The following is a 22,856-nucleotide window of genomic DNA, read 5'->3' on the forward strand; positions in this document are numbered from 1 at the left end:
CCCAGTCAGGAAGTTAGGAGATGTTGGAAAACTGCAGAGAGGTCAGATTTTGAGAGAGTTGAGATGGTTGAGGTGAGGATTTGACAGTGCTTGAAGTACAGGTAAACCTGCGGCTATTTTCTTCTTGGACCTGTCTCTTCCTCCTTTGAACTTGATGTTTATCTAGGTGTAGGATCTTTTTATCTTAGAAGGAACTAGATACATGGATTCACATCCCAAAGCCTGGTTCCTTCGGGAAGGATTGGTAACTTCCTCCCAGGAATCAAGGTGTCTGATAGTTGAGCCTTTCACCACGAAGGCATCCTGGTGAGTGAGTTACCTGTACTCTTGCACACCAGGACTTACCATTGTTTAAAATGAATATTTGTAAGTGATTGGAAAGGAAAGCAAGTGGAGTGACTGCTTAGATCACTAAGTAAAAAAATGACACTTGGTTACTGATAAACAGTGGCGGCTTGACAAGCATCCAAGCCAGGAAAGTAAGAAGAAACGAGGCAGGCTGTGGATTAGATCTAAATCATGTTCTGTGACCTTGGGCAACTCATGAAGTGTCTCTAAGTCTTCTTGGAAAGCTTTACACTTTGTAGACACGAGAAACTTCTTCAGATCTGAGTGTTTAATGGAGCTAAGCAGGCATTCATTATTTTTTAAATGTAGCATGAGGCTAGGTAGAGGCATAAATATTCTCTTCAACTGAAAAAAATCAAGACAACAGATTATTCAAGAAGAACTGTCCTTGTTTGCTCTGTGTATAAATACAAGAACAGTAGTCAGAAAAAAAATCCTATCAATTTTGCCATAACTATCCAGGTATGCTCATCACAGTGAAAGAAAGCTGGGGCAGAAAGGTTCTCATTTCAAGCCCAGCTGACTGCAAAGCAACTTAAACTATAGTGGTCTTGAGAAGGGGGGAGGGGAGAGGGATAGCTAGAGGGAGAAGCGGGAGGGAAAAGAAAAAATGTTTATACATTTCTATAATGGTTATCAATCCTATTTTTAAACACAACATACCACAATTCAAAACCACTAAATCAGTTTACCAAAAAATACTATCTTGGGGGCTTGAGACCTTGGGTCAATCAGTAAACATGAGAATGTATGTTTGGTCTCCAGCACCCATGTAAAAAGCAGACATAGCAGCCCCCATTCGTAACTCACCCAGCACTGGGAAGAGAGAAACATGGATCCCTGTACCTGACAGGTTGCAATCTTACCAAAATCAGAGAGTCTCCAAGTCTATGGTAGGAAGTGATAAAGGACCACATCCAGCATTGACCACTGGCTTATTACTACATGAGCATGTATGCACATGATACATGAGTTTGAGTGCAGGCAAACGTGTCCCAGCAAGTATTTGAAGGTCAGAGTAACTTTGTAGTTAGCTCTCTCCTTTCACCTGTGCAAGGGGTTGTGGAAATTCAATTCAGGGCCCCTGGCTTGAAAGGCAAGCGCTCTTATCTGTCCAGACACCCAGCTGGCCCATCGCTTGTTTGATCATAGTTCCAACAGTCCTTAGGGCTTAGTGCAGATGAGATATGCACTTAGCAGAAACCGGATTTTGAATTTTTTTCCCAGGCTAGGAATCCAGTGTGAGGATATGTCTGTCGTTCAGTGTGGGGCAGCAGTGGTGAACCGTAGCTCATGGCCTGTCACTCAAAAGGAAATGAGCTGGACTTTACTGAGTGCTTTTGGATACAGATATGAAGTTATATGAGATATTCAGCACTGTATCGCAGAGTAACATTTAGACTGAGGGCTGTTCTCTGATGGAAAGACAGACGTAAGTGTTTTGAGCATGCTAAGCTATGATTTGAGGTTCGTCAGTTTGGGCAAATCTTGGTTTTTCACCTGGAACCATAGACTTTCTCTGTGGTGTTTTGTTCTGTTCTGTTCTGTTTTGTTTTGTTTTTGCTATTAAAATGTTTTTGAGCTTCAAATGTCTTCCATAGTTCAGTTTGTTTCTGAATATTTCCATGGTTGTGGCTACATGGAAACACTGGTATATTTCTGGATCTTCCTAGTTTTCTGGTAATATATACATATATTATATATATTATATATATAATAAAATATAAATATAAATAAATCCATATAGAATCAAAGTTTGTCAGCAGGTCTTTGAGTAGGTCTTAGGCAAATACATAGGAACAGAAAAGTTAAAATGTACTCTGAAATTGTTACCCAGACTGCCACACTTTCTTTCAGAGAGGACCAGTTAGATTTTAAATTCCTCAGTACTTGGTCTTGCTACTCTTATATGCTTTAGTCATTTTTAATGGAAAATCATATTAGTTTGTATTTCCTTATGACTAATGGTTTTTGAAATCTTCTTTTGGTGATTATGTTTTGAACCACTTTTAAATATTGCTTTTCATATAGTACCCACTTAGGTAGTAGCACCAGCTGACTATTTTTCCCAATTGAAGTAGTAAAGATGTTAAAGCTGTTGTTAGAGCTAATTACGAAGTATAAATGTGTTTGTAAAGCGAAGTCTCATGATCCATTTTATTTCTTAAAAGATTTAAAAAGAGGTCATTGCTGAAAACTAGGAACCATTTTCTTTGTCATGTCTCAAGTCAAACATTCAATTTATCTCTTTCATAATTGATTTACACGCACTTTAGAAATCTTCCTAATGTATATTTTATTACCAGTGTATAAAATATTATCATCATAGATGTTTTGCCATACATGTGCAGTCTCAGGACCAGTCTAGGTTACATAGTGAGATCCTCTTTTAAGCTACCATTGCCAAGAACAAACAAAATCCACTTTCTGTAATTTAGTTGGTAAAGAAGTTTGGAAACAACATGGAGCAAAATGGTAGGTATGGGATGAATTATGGAGATCTGTCTATCTGTCTGTCTATCTATTGGGCGAAACTTTTGTAGGTTTTCCTCCATCTGAGGACAAGAAAAAGAGGGTTGGCTTGAACTGTAACCCCCCTCCCCCACTACATCTGTTGGTATTTTATTGTAGTTTTTCAGTGGAAAAGGATTGGATAGGTGAAGGGAATTAGACATCAGGGAGGAGTTGGTTGCAGAATTGAGAACTAAGTTCCCACTGAAGCAGGAAAGATATGTATAGAGGACTATATAGAGAAGGACCAGGACGGACTTGATGCTCTGTTAACAGGAATGGGGACAGCGATTGCACAGTGGTGTATGTAAAACATAGTGAGAGCTTCATTTCACGACAGTGTACACGCAGAATCAAATGCCTTAGATCCTTAAGGAGGTGATGTAAAAACCAACTTGGGCTGGAGCTCCGAGCTTTCTGTATCGTCCTCTGATGCCTCTGAGCTGGTTCTGGGGATTACAACTAGAAGTCCCTCAAGACTTTCCCTGAAACTTTGAAGAGGCGAAGGGGAGGGGGAGAGAGTGGAGCCTTGTGGAGCGGGGCTATGAAGGGGAGCAACATTTGAAATGTAAGTAAATAACATAATTAATAAAAAGGAAAGTGGAACAGTGCAGTACTGAGAAAGAGGATGAAAAGCAAACTAGAAACAGCTTCAATGATTGCGTCTTTGGAAGGAAGCCGCAGCTCAGCATAGTTTGCCTAGTGTCAGCAGACATTGAGCATCATGCAAATTCTCTGAACCAACTGGCCAGTTTCCTAGCTAGTGGAGCATCAGCTACAGGCTAATGACGGCACTGCAGAACTAGGGTTGTCTGTGCCTTGGGTGGCTGGCATTGAAGGGTGGACAGCCGTGAACCCAGGCTCCTGGATTGCTTTTGCCGAGCAGGTGAAAACAGGTCACCTGGTGGCCAACCTCAGCTTCGGAGGGTGTGTTGTGAGACAGGGACAGGAGTCTCTGGGGATATCCACCAAGAAGCTCCTTCTGGTCACAGGGTCCTGTCCTATGTGACATGACTCTAGGGCAGCTAGTTAGATATTACTGTTAGCTTTTGTTGGGCATCCTTGGTGCTGGCTTGGGCAAACCTCATGATCTGCTGATCTGGAGGGAGGAAGATGTTGTATTCTGGGTGGAACACTTTGTTGGTAGTGTGTCTTGTACTCCTTCCTTGGGGAAGTAGGTAGAGACTTGTAAGCTCACTATTCAAAAACAGGGAGTCTCCCACTTCTCTCTTTCTCCCTTTTCCTCCCTACCTTCTAGGTACTTTCTATTTCACTATTCCTGTTTACATGTATCTTTGTGTGTGTGTGTGTGTGTGTGTGTGTCTGTGTGTGTGTGTGTGTCTGTGTCTGTGTGTGTGTGTGAGTGTGTGTGAGTGAGTGTGTGTGAGTGTGTGTGAGTGTGAGTGTGTGTGTGAGTGTGTGTGAGTGTGAGTGTGTGTGTCTGTGTGTGAGTGTGTGTGAGTGTGTGTCAGTGTGAGTGTGTGAGTGTGTGTGAGTGTGTGAGTGTGAGTGTGTGTGAGTGTGTGCGAGTGTGTGTGTGTGTGTGTGTGTTTGAACACTTGTCATGTATGCATGAGGAGGCCAGAGGACAATTTGCAGGAGTGGGTCCCTCTTCTCATCAGTATTTTTGGGTAGAACGTAGGTCACCAGGCTTAGGACAAGGATCTGTACCTGTCATCTCACTGTCCTGTCGGCCAAATTGTTACTTACCTTCTTAATTTTGGGATTAAGAATCCTTTGCCTATTTCCTGTATTTTCTTAGATGTGACTGATCTTTTAATTTTCTTACCCATTTTTTAAATTAAAGTATTTGCTGTTCCATTGGATTGCATTTCCCTTGGATTAAAACTTTTAACTACATTTACTTTTTCCGGTTTTCTTCTCACAGGCTTTAATTTAACTTTGATGTTTGTCTATAATTCACTGGAAATTGTTTGTGCTCTGAGGTATAAGAAGGTTCATGTATATATTAAAATACAGTAAGATTTGTTTATGCTATAAGCACAGAAGATTCACTTCCATGTGGATATGTAATTGTTCTAGCATCTATGTTTGAAAGGATAATCGTTAATAATTTCTTTCTGAAAAATTGACCATCCATGAGTAGGTTTTATTCTTCTTTTATTCTATTCTTATTGTATATAGTGTCACAAATGCCGTATTTTAAGAAGGCATTTTGAAGTAGGTAGGGGAAGTTCTTCAGCATTATTTTTGTTTAAAAAAATGTTTTGGCTGTTCTTGGTGTTTCTGCATTTCCATGCAAAATTCTAATGGTCTTTGTACAGTTGAACCAAAATGAAGCAAAATGAAGGTAGGAGTTTTGAGTAGGATTGTGTTGCTTTATAGAGATCCATTCTGAGTGCATAGATGTGTTTAATCTAACACCATTCTACAGTTCCCAATTAATTTAGATTTTAATTTAACAGCATATCATTTCTAGATCTTGGTGTATCATTTATTAGTGAGACTTTTTTGATACTATTCTAGAAGGCATTTTTTTGTTATTTAGGTTTGTATTTTAATTGTTTTTTGACAGATAGATTATAATTGATTTTTGCATAACCTATGTCCAGTGACCTTGCGAAATGATTTCACTAGTTCCAATAGTTTGTCCCTTTCTGTCCCCCACCCCCTCTCTCTCCTCTCTCTCTTTCTCTCTCCACCTGTGTGTGAGTGTGTGTGTGTGTGTGTGTGTGTGTGTGTGTGTGTGTGTGTGTATGTGTGTGTCTTCTGATTCTTTTTTCTTGCTCTATTTTTTATTGTATTTTCTGGAAAACAAAACAAAACAAAACATTGGCTTGGAATTCTTGCATTGTTCCTCACTGTATTCTGGGAATGCTTTGTATCGCTAAGTGTGATCTTTGCTACAGTTCTTTGGAAAGATATATTTCATAAGGTTAAAAATGTTTTCTTCAGTTTTTAGGTTGTGAATACTTTGGTGAAACTGTGGTCATCCTTTTGTGTTTCTGGGCGTACTGAAGCTTAACCGTGTTCCCATTAATGAACTATTTGCTTATCTTTCCCAGTGCTTGTTGAGCTCTCTGATTCTTGCTTGTAAAATTCCTGTTTTTGTTTCTTTTTCTTTTTCCTTTTATTCTGATTTCAAGGTTTTCCTTATAGTCCAGCTTTTACTTGTGCACGTTTTCTTTTGCTGTAACAAAATAATACCAAGCAAATGAAAAGAAGGACGGATTAGTTGACCCTGTTGCTTTTAGGCTTGTGCACATCATGGTCCCATCCAAGGCAGTTACTCAGATCATGGTGGCCAGAAAAGAAGAAAATCAGGCCATTTTCCAGAGCATCTCCTCCCTAGAATCAGTCTTCTGCTTGGCCCTTCCTCTTTTTCTTCCCTTCCCTTCCCTTCCCTTCCCTTCCCTCCCCTTCCCTTCCCTCCCCTCCCCTCCCCTCCCCTCCCCTCCCTTCCTCCTTTCCCTTCCCTTTCCCCTTCCCCTCCCTCCCTCCCCTTCCCCTTCTCCCTTCCCCTTCTCCTCCCCTCCCCCCCCTCCCCCCCCCACACACGCATGCATTTCTGTTTGTTCCATTCTTAAAATTTAAAATTTAATCTTTCTGCTTCCTCCTTTGTGGTTTCCATTTTAGAGACATTTTGTATTTTACAGTTTATATCCATCGCTTCCAAGTTTGTATATTCAAAATTTGTGCCTAAGTATACAATCACCAGTGGGTGCCATGGCTGTCTTTTCATTTCTTCTTCCTTTGTCATAAGCAGATTGAGAAACAGCGTACAAAAACCTTGTAGTCTGTGTTTGTGGAGTCCAGTGAGAGGCTAAATGCTAAGGGAGGGAGGAGGGAGACAACATGCAGGGGTGAAGTGGAGCGTCACTAATACATAGAGAGACTTTGGTTATTAACGAGAAGCTCTTAATTTTGAAAGAGCAAAGATAAGGAAAGCTGAAATGATCCGATATTATCTCCTGTTACTACAAATAGCTCTACTAGAATTGTGGCAGAATATCAAACAAATATCCCATCTTTCCCCTGCTCTCTGACATAGAGTCCTGAAAACTCTTAAAATTGACTTTTTTTCTAACCTTAGGAAGATGACTCATGGTGCTTGATAGAGAGTCTGGATCGTGTCAGGATGGGAGCTGCTTGACTGAAAAACTAACCGTGTCACTAGAGGATTTGATTTATCACTGCAAGCTCCAGGGAAGGGACAGGAGTAAGCAGGTTGAGTTCATTCACTAGTGGCCAATGATTACATTACCTGTTCTTTAATAAAACTCAGCCTTGTATATTCTCAATTAGATGCCTAGTAATCCTGTAGGAGAGTAGTTAACCTACATGGTTAAATTTCACCTCCAGAGACTTTTCCCCTAGGCGTTTATTCTCTTCAGGTTAAATCTTCCTAATTCTGTTGACATTTACTTTCTTAAAAAATATAACAATATATTGTTATAATTTAAAAAAAAGTTAGGAGCTGAGGGCCAACCAAGACAAAAAGAGAACACAAAAGATTATAAAGAGGGTTTCAAGTTCTCGCCAAGTAGAGAGTTTGATCAAGACTTAGTAGAGGAGGGGATAGGGCTCATGGGATGGACCTATAAGACCAGCTAGGCAGGAAATGAAGCCAGGGGCAGGTCACCTGGCTGGGCTACAGATTCATTTGAAGACCAGCATGAGCAACTTAGTGAGACCCTGTCTCAAACACTGAAAAGAGATGCTGCAGAGAAGACTCACTGGTTAAGAGTACTGAGTGCTCTCCAGCGGACCTGGTGGCTTCAATTCATAGCACCTCAATGGCAGCTTATAGCTTCAGTCCCAGGGGATCCTCCAGGAACCTCTTCTGTGGGCCGCAAAATGTTAGTGCAAATTTATGTGTTTCAGCTTTTCTCTTAACCCAGCTAGCTCCCAAATAGTTGAGAGAACTATTAGATTTATTTAACAGGTTAAGGCACAACAACTGAGCCATATTAATCTATTTTAATTCTCCAAACTAATCTGGGTACCTCCCAGCCAAAATGCTTGAGATATTTACATTTTAGTACTTACTGATGTGACTTTCTCTGCTCTGGGTGAATTCTCATGGTGTCTCCTGGACCTTCTCCTTCTGGGGAACCCCCTTTTCCTCTCTCTCCCTCTTCCTCCTGACTGCAAGGAAGTCCAGTCTTATTTTTTCCTCTGCTCAGTCATTGGCTGACCAGCTTCTTTATTGACCAGTCAGGGAATAATTAGGAGCAGTGTTTACACAACATTGAGACAAGAGATTCACAAGAGGTTCTCAGAATAAGGATTGTGGATTGCAACCAGATAGGGGCTCATAGAAACCAGCATTTGGATAATACAAGGATAATCTTTACACAATGCACAGTAACATTGTGCCTATACATGAGTCAGCCATTATGTAATTAATAGGACAAAAAAATGGATTTGCTTTAAGGAAGTATTTGTGACATTAAACTGTGAGGAGTCCTGAGACACTTTAATTTGAAATTTCTCCTTTAAAAATTGGTTAGTTTTGATTTCAACTTGACACAATCCATAATCACTTGGAAAGGGAGTCTCACTGAAGGTTGACCTGTTGGGTGTGTGTTTTAGGGGGGATAATCTTCATTCCTTTGAGATGAGAAAGACCCACACATTCTGAATCCCATCACTCCCTGTGTTTGGGCCGTGGACTGTGCAGGAGAGGAAAAGTGAGCCAGGTGCAAGCATATGCGTGCATCCATTTTCTCTCTCACCTCTGACTCTGGATGTGACCGCCTACCTGCTTCAAGCACCTACTGTTTTCACTTGTCCACTATGACAGAACATAACCTGGAATTGTGAGCTGACATAAGCCCTTTTCCCTTTAAGTAGCTTTTGACAGGATGTTTTCTTATAGCAACAGGAAATGAAACTAGGATGAGGATGTCTGACTAACAAATTCATCCTTCGCTTTGTGTGTGCATGTGTGCGAGCTCGACGATTGTTGTTGAGTGGCCTTCCTTTTTCTATGTAATGGTCTGAGACAAGTCTATTTCTTGAACCTGGAGTTCACTGATTGCTCTTGCCTGGCTAGCCGGCCACCCCAGGGATTCATCTGACTCCTCCTCCCCAGTGTCAGGTCCAGGTCCCTGTGTCAGTCATTTTGGGGGGTTACTTGACCACCAAGCTTAGGTTGTCATGCGTGGGTGGCAACCTTTAGGCCCTGAGCCTTCTCCCAGGGCCCAAAGCTGCTCATTTCATTTGTATAGTTTGCACTTAAAATTATGACGATGTCATGCAGAAATTAGAGATACAAGTCACGCAGTGGTGGCACATAGCTTTAATCCCAGCCCGGGAGAGCTGAGGTAGGCAGATCTCTGAGTTCAGGTCATCTTAGTCTGCTGAGCAAGTTCGAATACAAGCAGGGCTACAAAGAGAAACCCTGTCTCACCCTCCACCCCCCCAAAACAAAACAAAACAAAACAAAACAAAAAAATCAGCAACCAACAAAACAGAAAAAGAAATTAGAAGTACATATATAACAGGAGAACTATACTTGCTCAATGCTTATTTTATTTAAAATGTATGACTTGATTCTCAAATGTTGTTTACCTACGTGTTTTCTAGAATGTAGGTACTCTAATTTAAAATCAGAGTGTGTAATAAAAGACTTTGCCAGTTTGGCTTCTGGAACTGAATATGTATGATGTTCCCATAGAAACCATGTTTGTTCCTGTAGGGTTCTTATTTGGACTCACAATGTACTTACTTTGGTAGGAGTTTTGGTTATAGTGCTGTAGTAACATTCACAGGGAGACATGTACTGACAGTTCCTACTCATGATTGTTTTATCTGCTGTTTAGTAGGGGTGGAGAATTCATGAAATGCTGTGGTATATTGCAGATAGGACTGAAGAACTGGGTGACGGGTGCAGATAAGAATTCTTGAGTGAGAAGGATGGAAACTTACATTTATCGAGGACTAGCTGTATCCTTACTCGTGTTGGTAATTCCCTTTAGATCAACTCATCTATTTTCTTAGTTCCTATTTTTTTTCCTGAGTCCCACAATCACTTTCTTAACATTGTTTATGTCCCTCCCCTGTCATTCATATATATATATATATATATAATATAAATTTATAAATATATAAATTTATAAATATACATAATATTTATATTTAAAAGCAAGAGAGTTAGAACTAAGTGTATAACTGCTGTCATTTCTAAGGCTGAGTGAAACACAGGAAAACACAGCATTCTGTCAGATTTCTGTGTGGAGACATGGCTGAAGTACTGCAAACCCCACAGAAAAGCTTCACCTTGTGGCCACAGGAAACACAGCATTGCCTGAGGAACTCTGAGGATCACTGTGGAGGTTATTTCTTTTTTTTTTTTTTTTTTTTTGGTTCTTTTTTTCGGAGCTGGGGACCGAACCCAGGGCCTTGCGCTTCCTAGGTAAGCGCTCTACCACTGGAGGTTATTTCTTAAAGTGAATAAAAATGACCGGAAGAATTGCAGACAAAACTAGTTTAGGTCATAAATTATCCAATACTTGCTTCGTTTGCAAGACTTTGGAAACAAAACAAAACAAAACAAAGGAGAGAGCAAGTAAGTTGAGGCTGTCACTCTGAGCCGCATTTCCTTGTTTTACCTCAGTGATCTCCACTGCCTCTGCTTTTGAATGGAGTTGGTTTTGATTGAGTAAGTGCTCTGAAAAGTTTAACCTTCTAGCACTAAACACGGGTGTTGGTTAGCATTAAGTGTGGCAACTCATGGAATGACGCCTGTGAATTCTAGAGAGAGCAGAGCATGGTGGAGAAAGCTGCATTACCATGTCTCAGTGTTCTAAGATCTAAGAGTTGGAAAATTTCACTTGTCCCTCTTTCCTGTGGGGGCGTTCAAGCCCTGGGACTTGAATTTATCTTTGCAAACCTGCTATGTTAATCTTAGTCAATATTCTCATTTAATTTAAATAGATATGTTATAAATTAAAGAAAATGAATGTAATCAATATTAATGTGTGTCAGTATAGCCCTACTACATTAACAATAATTAACATTGAGCTCTGTGTGCTAAGATTGTCCTAGGCACCAGACTTACAGCAAAGATCAAAATAATCCTTCTCTTACTTGAACTCATTGTCTGGTGACCAACCTTTCTATATTATAGTAGAATTTATGTAAATCTGAAGAAAAACGTTGTAACTTTGACAGATGACAAATGTCCAAAAACCTTTGCATTAGAAAAGAGAATGGTGTTCTGAAGATTCTCCATGACAGAGGGAAACAGAGAGTCTAGGATGAGGTTGGAGATAGAACAGAGGCCTCAGAATTCAGTCTTTAGAACTATGAACATTTAAAGCGCACTGAAAACTGCGCAAAGGACTTGTCTACCAGGTCCTTGTAGAAGTCATAAAATAGTCTGTTTGAATGAACACATGATTAAAAAGCCGTAGGAAGTGACGATTTTCTTTTTCCTTTGTGTTTCCCATGTGTCCAGTGAGAGGAAAGTTTGTACTTAAGACAGGAAGGTTTGGACTTCAGAAAGTGGCATGCCAATGGCCGTGTTCTGATGGAGTCCAGGCCCCTCGGACTTAGCCTTCCTTTGGGTTTCTGCAACTTCACCTGAGTCCACACTGCTCTTATCTATTAGAGTTTTGTCCTTCTCTTACCTCCTCCCTCTACCTCTCTTCCTTCCCTTCTTTCTTTTCCTCCCTTCTCCTCCTCTTCCTCCTCATTCTCCTTATTCTTCAGGGACTAAACATGAGTCTTTATTGGCCAGGAATAATTGAGGGGTAAGGAGGAGGAGTGGGTGGCAGCCATACATAGCAGGCTGGTGCTGCATGGCTTTTAGGTGAGGGACATCTTGCCCAGGGAGCGACCTGTCATCTCTGGCTAACTTTTTGCCTGGCTGTAGGTCTTGCCATTGTACATGCTCACCATGTTCCTTACCCTTGCTGGTGGGCTGATCATGTCCTTCAGTGGACTCTTCACCACCTGAGGGCTTTGATGGGTAGCTTCTCCTACTTGGCCTTTCTCAAGCTCAGAAGTGAGTGCTGCTTCCGTTGAGTGCCTGCCATGTTTCAGGTTCTCCCCCTGGCTGTGGCTGTGCAACTGCATCAGCTGCTCAGAAGCTCTGGCGCTGCTCCAAGTACGCGCTGTAGTAGGTAAATTGGTGAGTGGTTCATTTCTTCTGCTTCTCTTCAGTCATCTTGCCTACTGCTGGGAAAAGGAAGCATTCCTTCCTTCTTTCTTCTTTCTTTGAGACAGCGTCTCCTTAATCCTTATGTAGCCCCTGCTGGCCCTTACAGTCCTACATGAGGCTCCCTAGTGCTAGTACCACTGACCTGTGCCACCATTCCTGACCCTCTTCAGATCCTTACTGACTCTTCCTTAACCGGAGAAGACGGAAGTCTGAAATCTTACACACACCTGGGAAGACTTTTGTCATGTGGTACCTTTTCCAGTCCCACAGAAGCATTTCCGTCCCATTCCTTTCTTTCAGTCACCTTTGATAGCTTTAAGTAATCATTGGAGTGTTCTGGGGAATTCTTCCTTTGCTGCCAGAGGCCATGTTCTTTGAGTGAATTCTTAGTTACCATCAGAATTTCATTATGGAAGTTTGCTGCTACCAGTAGATGCAGAATGCATTTCAAAAGGAAATACTGCCATGTTCCTCACCCTAAAGTAGTAGAATGAGGGGTCGTTATAGTAGAAGTTAGAGGCCTGCCACTCAGGGCCTGCTGTAAGTAAGAGGTTTGAGTCTTTATTCTTAGAAAATCTGAAGACTTTCTTCCCCTAGTGGTCATTTTAAAATTTGCTGGCTGTAGCCACCTTTGAGGGGACAGAGACCTTGGAGTTCTTTTCTTTGTACTAACCTGAATATTATTGATTTTTGAAACTGAGTGGCAGGACCCAGTGGCGACTAAAGAGTCACTCAACTGTGAGTCCATTTTCCCTACCTTGTAGTCTGTGTTGCTTTTTTAACTTTTTATTTTTATAACCATTGAATATTTCACGTAAGCATAACTGGACTTTAAGCACAGAGTTTTCAGTTTTCACATCATTGCTAGTAACTGAGTTGAGAAAATCTGGAAAAGACAGTAACTGTTGAATTTCGAAGACCTGTGTTTATTCCTGTCTCTGCATGTACTAATCTCTTGAAGAAATTTCAGGGAGCTTCAATGAGAAGAACTTCTTGGGGAACAGAGCTAAGATTATGAACTGGAGGCATTTAGAAACCAGTATTTTGTATAACAGGCATGGCGAACAATTTCCCCATCCCCTTTGCTGCTAGCCATTCCCACTTTTGCATTCTTGGCAGTTATACTGATGTTTTAGCCAAGGTGTCTTTAAGTTACCGTGGAGCTGAGTGGGGCCATCCTGCTCTGCCTGCATAGATGTGAGCAGTGAAGAGAGACTTTTCTAGTGCTAACTGTCCCTAGTCCTTAAATACCCAAGACCTGTATAGACTACATTGGTAGACTATAAACCCTGAGAGATAGGGCTTATTGAATTAGGCTTTAAAACCAGAGATTTAGTTGTTTTTATTTTAATTTTAAATATGCAGGTTGGAGGCTTGCAGTTCTCGCTTATCCACGAGTGGGTCCAACATTTGACAGCTGCTGTTCTCCTTCATTTTTGGTTGCAGTGAGTGGAAAAGGTAGACGGTAGAGGCAGTGTCTGCTAGTGAGATAACTCCTGGGTGGGCTGTGCATGGTGGGACCTCGGGTCCTGAGGAGTTTAGTGTTACAGCACTGAGACCTATCCTCTTGGAATTTAGGATCTTGATTGCAGGTAGTGTTACAGCCCTCCGGCTTTGGGTGTTGGGATTCTTGGCTCCTAAGGCCTCCATGTCTTTGGAATCCCTCCAGTGTGCAGAGCCTGCACTGCAGGTTTGTCTTGGCCTCTTCTGCTTACTTAGTTTCTGTCCCTGGCTGCTTTCTGGAACTCTGCAGCTGACCTTCTGGTGCTGCCAGCACCTTGTGTTAGCCTTCAAAGAGAAAGACTGCTCCAAGGACTGAAGCCTGAAAGGAAGCCCTGTTACTGCTCTCAGGCTGCAGCAGCTGGAAGCACCAGAGAAGGACTCAGTCACAGAGTGAGCCAGGAAGCTTCTGTAGCAAGGTGAGAAGGACTCAGTCACAGAGTGAGCCAGGAAGCTTCTGTAGCGAGGAGTTTGCACCACTCAGGATACTGTGCTTGCTGCAATTTAAAGTTGGCATTTGTATTAATCAAGCCGTCCCTTTTGGTTTGAATGGAAATGGCTTTGGGGTCAGCTGGAGTTAATGGAGACTGGTTTTGCTGACAGTGGCACTTTCGGCCGCTAGTACAGACTGGGGTGCTCATAACTGCAGCAGGGCTGCAATGGCCGGATTGCTCACTGCAGGTGTTGTAGTGTTGTCAGAGTCATCGTAAAATGTCCAGAAAAACTGGGCTGCTGTGAGCAAAGGTTTCTTGGCTGATGGTTCTTGAGGTTGTTAACCATAAGGGAGGCTCCTGCCATTCTGGTCTACTCTGTAGTTTTTACTCATTCAAAGAGCATTAAATGGATATTTACAATGTAGATGTAATCAAGTAAAGCTCAACACAGAAGTAGCAATTCTACAAGCCCGTACCAATCAATATTTAGTAATATTTAACCATCGTCTATTACTTTTTCCCTCCGGCTCCAGTATTCCATAGAGGTAGCTTCCAGTGGTATCTTCACGTTTTCTGAAACATTAGGGAAAAGGCGGGCATTCCATAGTGAACTGAAGAAGTAAAGGATGTGTGCTGAAGTTGACCTTGCCTCCTTACCCTTGAGGTGCTCTACTTTGCAGTTGTACGAAGGAAGGCTGTCATTGTGCAGTGGGAATAGCAAAGCAGAGCTGGAAGTCTCTGCATTTTGGCATCTTTGCTCATTGATTTTTGTGGCATCCACAAACCCCCAAATCTGTTGAATTCTGTTTTGTACTTTGGCCCAGCTGTGGGATCAAGTAGAAGCTGACATGTTCTGCCCTATAGCACCCGAGAAATCCATGTAGAGGAGGCCACTGGCACTCAATAATGGGCTCCAGAAGTAGGAGGTTGGAGTGAGTCCACCTTGCTTCTGAGCTTGCTAGAACAGCGGAGGTCTGCACAGTATGCTCGTCGTGAGGATAAGAGTACATCAAAGGACACATCTGGTAAGCCAAGTGTCCTATTGTTTCATCAAAACATAAGGAAGGAGGTTTCCTTGGGCTCACAGCATTCAGAGACTCAGTTCATCATGGCAGAGGAGTTCTGGTGACAGGAGCAGGAGTTGATAGGTCACATTGTGTCCACAGTTAGAAAGCAGAGAGGACATTATGCCCAGCTTCCTCTCTCTTCTTAAAATTCAGTCTAGGACCTTAGCCTACGGAATGGTGCAGGCTGCCCATTTAGGGTGGGTCTTTCCAATTCAATTAAATTAATCTGGAAAATCTTTCTCAGGCATCCCAGATTTAGTTTCCATGGTGATTCTAAAGCCAGTCAGGCTGACAGAAAAGATTAATTGTCACACGAAGGTCCAAGACAAACCGGGATCATAATCACAGCAGAAATATCAGCAATATGGACACAGCTGCAGGAGATGAGAGCACAGCTTGTGGGGCTAATGACAAAGGGGACAGCTTTGCAGCCAGGTGACTTCTGGAGTTTTCTCTGTTGCGCACCCCCTCCCCCAGCATCTCTTCTCCATTTCTTGTCAGTTTCACTAAGAAACTTGTCTCTAGCTTTTCTCTCACCTCCTTCCCCTTTCCCAGCGTCCCGCCCCCTTATCTCCTCTTATGTTCACTCTCAGTCAAAAATTTGTGAAAACATGACTCACGGTGGAATAGGAAGGGCTCTTTTGGTGATGTATCAGACTGACTGCTCATAAAAAAGAAAACACTGCACATTTATGATATATAGCAAAATTGCAAAGGCTCTACCTCTCTTCATGACTTCTCTGTAATTCTTAGTGAACGCTGTGCCAGCCAACTAGTGCATAGGAATCACCGTAGTGTTGGTTACATACCAAGACCTTGTTACCACACTCACTGACTTACAGGCAGGCTGAGTGGCTCTTTTCCACATCTGCCTCTTTTGCCGGGGTTGGGGGGACTTCAGTGGGCTGTCCGAGTCTTCTAGTAAGGCATCTGTGAACTGTAGTTCCAACCATCCAAATTCATCCCATTTCTGCTCTCCTCGATTTTGCCATTGACGAGTGTCTGTCTTCATCGCCACAGGAAAATGTGTCTTTAGAGGAGGGAAGTAAAATAAAAAGCACCATCACTGTATTTACGGATTATTTAGTGTGCTCTCTTTCTAGCATCATGATATTTGAGAGTCATGCATTCGTTATTAAAATAAGAGGTCTCTGCCTTGTTCATACCTTGTCTAGGTTTAATTGCATAAAACCATCTGAGGCATATTGTTTATGGAATCAGTCTCTGGTGGGATGTTGGTCTTTATATTGTACCATGCACATTTGGTCATCTTGTTAACATTAATGTTCAACAACTGCTTTCTTGGATAAAGGACATTTGGATTCTTCCCCTTACTCCAGGATTGTGAAGAATAGCTATGAATATTTCTACAAAGAACTGAATTTCCTTGGGATATTCAGTATTTTTTTCTGAGATGTATGATTAAGTGTGCCACTGAGAAAAATAATATAAAGAAAGTGTTGAGGTGGTAGGCGCTGTACATCGCAAATAGGCCCTCAGCATTTTCCTACCATGATATGGGCACTGAAGCATTCCACTACGGAAAGCAGCAGCAGCAGCAGCAACAACAGCAACAACAACAACAGCAACAACAACAAAACACCTGTCACTTTTACTGCAGTTTTTCCCAATACGAATCAATAGGAGAGGCTTAAAGAGAATATGATTTTCTTATTGGGCCTGTAAATTGTCAGTTTGATTCGTTTGTTGAATGGCTGGGTACTTCCTGGTGCGTTACCTACTTTTCGTTTGTATCTTATTATTATTATTATTATTGTATTGTTAGGTGCTTCTGTTACCTTAAGAGTTTTATGGAAATGGAGTTCTTAGATGGCATGGAGGAGTCACAGTGGCCTAACAGTATCTGTGTAATGCATTTTCTCTTTGTTGCCTTTTCTCTTTCTTTGAATGAATTAATGCATCTCTGATTTCACCGTTAAAATGGATTTTGCCTACCAGAAAATTATTTTCTGAATTCCTCTGAAAGGGTTAGTGGCTTGACACTTTAATCTGTACAGACCTTAAGCAGAAGAAGTCTTAAGTTTTTAAGGAAGGCAGGTTCCTTTGTTCTTTGCTGAATTTTCTAGAACTTTTATGGGACATTGCATTTGGATATAAAGAACTTCCATGGCTTTTTTTTTTTCTTTTTCTTTTTAAATGGAGCTTCTGAGAATCACTTGTGGATATCGTACACTCTGTCCATTCTGTCACTTAAACATGTCAAGGGTATTTTCTAAGGAAAAAGATGTTCCCATACAACAATCCAGTTCATGAATGTGACACCAGTATGTTGTCATCCACTGAGCAGCTTCTGCTTCTCCAGGCACCTCCACTGACTCTGCAGGGCATGCCATAGCGTCGGCCAGCCTCTCCGGTCGCACTGTGTGGCAATAGTTCTGGATTTCCTTTCTGGCAGAGACTCACTCTTTGTGTTTGGTGGTGTAGACATCCTAACAATTATAGAACACCTCATTTCTATGTACTCCTTGTCTGAGATTGGCTGGTCAGTCTGGAAGATTAGATTTAGGTTTCCTAGTGGTGTCAAACTGTCACAGGCTGCAGTGTGTCAACAGGTGCATACTGCCATTTTGTTTCATCATCAGTGATACTAACTTGGATTTCCTGGTAAATGAGGAGGCTATATAGTTTCCAGTACAGAGCTACTTTTCCTCTTGATTCTTTGTAGATTGGAACTTTGTAAATACTTCTTTTTTTTTAAGCATACTTTCACCCAGTAGGTTAAGAATACCCAAAGGTTCCCATCTGAATTGGTACTGAATAAAGGCTAAACTATGTTGACAAAATAATCCAGGAGGTTATTATTCTAGCAATGAGGCTTGTTTTCTGTCTTATATTTTCTGTGCTTTATTTCATAGGGCCGTCCCACTGTTTGAGAGACTCATGTTTTAGGAAATAAAATAAAAGGACACGAAGTGGGGATTGTTGATAGAAGATGTTTGCAAGCATTGTCGGCAGAGTCTTGTGCTGTTTAGGGAATGAGAGTCCCTAGACTCATAGACTGTGGGAGGAAGGGGAAGAAGTGGACCAAACCAGTTCAACTGAGCCTGTTCTATGGCGGGTAGATTGGAGAATCAGGTGGTCTTGTCATTGACTGGCTCCGTGGACCCTTGGATGTATTTACTGGTTTACTATGACCCTGAGACATGTGCGTCTCCTAACCATCCCAGGAGGTGTGCCCAGGCGTAAGGTTTGGATTCTTGCCGAGCCATCAACTGATAAGATGCAGACAGAAGGAAGACTGTTAGCTCAATGAAGCTACTTGGGAAAGAGTATGAATGAAAAACTGAGCATGAAAAACAGGAGTAGAGTCGTGGTGGCACTTACCTTTAACTCCAGGTTCTGTGAGTTCAAAGCCAGCCTGGTCTACATGAGTTCCAGGTCAGCCAAGGCTACATAGTGATACCCTGTCTTTAAAAAAAGGCTGGGTAGAAATGTGAGAGTAGCAGAAGGGCTCTCTGACGTGTGGTGTTTTTCCTTGTTCCAAAGGAGTGACATTTTTATTCTGTGTCTTCCAAGGCTTAGCTCTTCTCTTTTTCTTTTTCTTTTTTAAAATAAAATATCTTTAAAAATATTTTCAGTTCTCACTGTACTAATTTTGATTTCTTTTCTGCCCTCTAGCACCAGCAGACATTTCTGAATCAGCTGAGAGAAATAACTGGGATCAATGACGCCCAGATACTGCAGCAAGCCCTGAAGGTACGGCCTTGAGTTACGGTTTGAATTTGCGGCGTATTTTTGTCTCTCTTACGTACTGTATTAGTTTTTTTTTTTTTTTTTTGGTTCTTTTTTTCGGAGCTGGGGACCGAACCCAGGGCCTTGCGCTTCCTAGGCAAGCGCTCTACCACTGAGCTAAATCCCCAACCCACGTACTGTATTAGTTAAACCGTATGATATTAGTAGAGGCAGAGGAAAGCAGTCTTGGATAAAGCTAGAGCCTCTTTTCATGTGTGGTAATTCTAAACAAGTACATTTCATGTTACCTTGAGTGATGCGTAACCCCTCTATTATCAGATACTTTTCTCTTAGAATAGTCGTGCATAATTTCAGTGTTAATGAAGAATGTTATTCAACCATGTTTTAGCATATGAATGGGGCTAAGTGTGTGGGTTAGAATACAATGTGAAAAAGGAACACATATTAGAGAATCAGTAGAGTCCAAAGCTTACAGCTCTTTCCTTCTGAGAGTGAGAGATGTGTACTGCTTTCAGCTATCACGTTACTCATGCTAACTTCCTTCAGGTAATTATGCCGTAAGGATATCCCACCTCCAATTTCAGTAGCATGTGCAACACAGCCAATGTGTCATTTTGGTTGTCCTAGGTATAGTCCCATTTCCTTATGGAGATGAGTCAAATACCATGTTAGTTTGCAGGAAGAAGGATCAAGCCAATGAAGTATATGCTTGAAAGAGCTGTATTTCACCTCATTTGTATGAGTTTTATCATCATAGTCACACGCAGAGACCCGAGCCTTTGTAACTTATCCATGAGGAAAAGTTAAAATGGTCCCCGATTCTGACCCACAGGGCTTTAATTTCCAGCGATAGTTGCCTTTTCAAAGTTTTTTGTGGTTATAAATACCGTCAACGGTAGCAATAACCAGGGTTTCAGTTCTTTATGTGGGTTTGTTTGTTTATTCTTGTATTTCCAAGAGATAAATACTTCCCTTCCCCACTTTGTAGTCGAGGAAAGTGAAATATTGAGTAGTCCACCCCACATCACACTGGTGTGTGGAGGAGCTGGACGGAAGCCGCAGCAACCATCAGCCTGAACAAGGCTGTGTCTGCTGCTTTGCTGGGGGCTTTGGTTTGTTCTGTTTGTCAGAAGGAAGCAGATGAGACAGGGTTGCTGAAGGAGTTAGTGCTGAGCTCTACGTGCTGTCATTAGAGCAGTGGAGTGCAGTGCCTCGGTTCTCGGGAGCGTGGCATTCGACGGTTGCCAGTCTTTCTTTCATTCTGATAAATAGGTGACTAACCCATTCCAAGGCTATTTTCAGAAAATGCCTCTCGCAGGAGATCACAGGGGATGAGGGCGTAGCCAATCACTTCGCTATTGTGCATTTGGAGAAAACCCCCTCCCTGTTTTCAATTTGAGAAATATAGATCAATTAAGGCTTGTCCACATTCCTTTAGTGTAAGTGATTTTTCTTCTTCACAAACTTTCATCTCCACTTTGGTAAATACGGAACTTAATCTCCAACTGATGGCTTTTCTGATTTCTCAATGGTTTAGTAATGAGTTGATTCTCCTAGCAACATACCAAGAAGTCCCGTGTGCTGGGATCCACAGCTGCTGACTTCATCACCTTAATTTGGAAATGCCCTTAGCTACTTTCCTTAACCGCACGGCCACATACCCGACGGACGTATCATAGGATAGCTAGAGAGTTGGCTCGGTGGGAAGAGCACTGGCTGCTCTTGCATAAGACTCCATTTTGGTTCCTAACATGTCATTGGCTTACTTCAGCTCTACTGGGTCAGTTCCCCTCTTCTGGCCTCTGCAGGCACTACACTCCTCTACACATAAACACACATACATAGACATACACACACATACACGTATACATACACATACACACATACATAGACATACACACACATACACGTATACATACACATACACACATACATAGACATACACATACACGTATACATACACATACACACATACATACACATACACACACATACACGTATACATACAGATACACACATACATAGACATACACATACATACACATCACTTTCAAAAGGCACAGAGAGGAGGAAGGGTTTGTTTTGGCTCACAGTTTCAGAGCGCTGTCTCGTGGTGGGGAGTCACGGGGGCAGGAGCTTGAGTGCCGGCTCACACCTTAGCAGACCTGGAAGGGAGCTGGGAGACCCTCTCCGCCCTCACTTCACCGTGTTCACACATCTTCACTCCTGAGAAACTTACACAACCTCTCAGAATGTTGCCATCAGTGGGGTATCAGTATCCAAACCCAGGAGCCTGTGAATTAATTATGTTTAGATCCAAATCCTAACAAGAATCTGTACTTAGTCATACAGGCTAAATCGACACCAGGTTGTAAAATTCCTGCTGTGCCTGAGTTTTCATTCCATGAAGCAGGGCATTCAAGAGACTTAGCAGGTTTCTTGACACACAGTAAATGCTGTCTCACTGCGATTCCTTTGGCAAGTAGTGTATTGCCTAACAGTGGCCTATCATAAGTGTGCAACTTGGATGAGTCACTTAGGAGCCCCGTGATACACATAAAGGAATCACACTTCACAGTCCCACTGTTGCCTGCCCGCCACCCTTTCCTCAAACTCCTTGCTAGAATGAGATCTAGGGCAGGACCTATTTCTTCTTAATAGGTTAGCAATAATTTATCAGACTTTGCCCCTATAGTTTTCTTTTTAATGCATAGCCAGCACAAACTTTTTTAACGTGAGCATCATACGATGTGCAATCTCAAACTGTGAGGTCTTTTACATTCTGGCTTCTGGTGTAGAGATGACTTGATTAATATCTGAGTTTATAGTGCTGTCTCAGTTAGCTGCCTTGAGGTAGTATCACATTTTACTTATCATCCGTCCCTTAGAGCATCTAAGGATAACTCATTGTTTTTTTGAATTCTAAATGAATTTGTGTCTATGCTTTTGATGAACACTGACTCTGAGTGTGTGTGTGTGTGTGTGTGTGTGTGTGTGTGTGTGTGTCTGTGTGTCTGTGTATGTGTGTGTGTGTGGTCTTGATGGCAGTGAGTATTTTTGTCTAGCAGTTCTCCCTGCCTTTCCATATAGTAAAGTTCTAATACTGCTGATGTCCTAAGAATCCTTGACATTTTGCTTCAGTTTTCTCTTAGCTGTGCATCCAGTATCCGTGTTAGAGAAGCTGTATTTTAACTATCAGTTTTCACTGTATGGACCCCCTCCAGAGGGGATCTAGGTTACTAATTTGTTTCAAATTGCAAGCTCATGATTGGATTTTTCTAAATGGATAAGAAAGTAATAGAAAACTAAGAAAATAGACAATTGATTTTAGCACTGTATTAAAAATCTTAATAACGAATATCAAATAATGAATATTATTTTAAGAAATGTATTATAGTTTGCGGGTAGTGAATTTTTACTATTCAGTTAGTGTTGTATTAGAATGATTTCAAATCAAAGTGATTTTTGCTACATAATATTATAGGTAAAATTATGTACATTTTGTGTGATTATATGCCATTACTCCAAAATCATTGTGTGTTCCTTTCTTGATATTTGAAGGATAGTAATGGAAACTTGGAATTAGCAGTGGCCTTCCTCACTGCAAAGAATGCCAAGACCCCCCCGCAGGAGGAGACGGCCTATTACCAGACAGCAGCACTTCCGGGCAGCGACAGGTACATCAGCGTGGGGAGCCAGGCAGATGCGAGTAAGTTTTTCTTCTTAATGTTTCATAGACATGAACCAAAATGTTTCTGTTGATAATGTACAAGTTTTACTCATTAAGTGAGGTGAAGCTCAACTACAAAAATAAATGAATATACATTTTTATTCATGACATAATATTTTTCTAGGTTAAAAACAAATCATTTTATTTAAGTTATATATCTTTGTATGAGTATCTCATGGACAACATGGCTCTGAATTATAAGAAAACTGTGTGAATCATTTTCACAGAAAGTATAGCATTTTAAGAGGGCACTGCGTTTTCACTTTCAGTAGAAGCTGAGTATTGCTTTGAGAGTATACATTTTTATGTTTAGTGTATTAGAAAAGTTTCCTCACTCCACATTGAAAATAAAGATTTGAATAGAAGCTTATTATCATGTAATCAAAACCGTTCATTATTCAAAATGAAAAGACACAATAAAA

The 22,856-nt window shown here is 41.4% G+C and overlaps 1 protein-coding gene across 5 annotated transcripts in view; it reads left to right on the forward strand.

Moving 5' to 3' along the window:
• Positions 1 to 22,856, forward strand: part of Usp25 (ubiquitin specific peptidase 25) — a 110,041-nt gene that overhangs the window by 5,174 nt on the left and 82,011 nt on the right. For all 5 annotated transcript variants that reach the window (XM_063270605.1, XM_063270602.1, XM_063270604.1 and 2 more), the window contains exons 2-3: positions 18,630 to 18,707; positions 22,266 to 22,413. Coding sequence is in view for 4 of the 5 variants with exons in the window: in XM_063270602.1 (XP_063126672.1) it covers positions 18,630 to 18,707; positions 22,266 to 22,413 (226 nt within the window). In the remaining variant the exon portion in view is untranslated. The remainder of the gene's footprint in view (positions 1 to 18,629; positions 18,708 to 22,265; positions 22,414 to 22,856) is intronic.

This window comes from Rattus norvegicus, chromosome 11, assembly GCF_036323735.1.
Source record: "Rattus norvegicus strain BN/NHsdMcwi chromosome 11, GRCr8, whole genome shotgun sequence".
In the NCBI taxonomy this organism is placed as follows: Eukaryota; Metazoa; Chordata; class Mammalia; order Rodentia; family Muridae; genus Rattus; species Rattus norvegicus.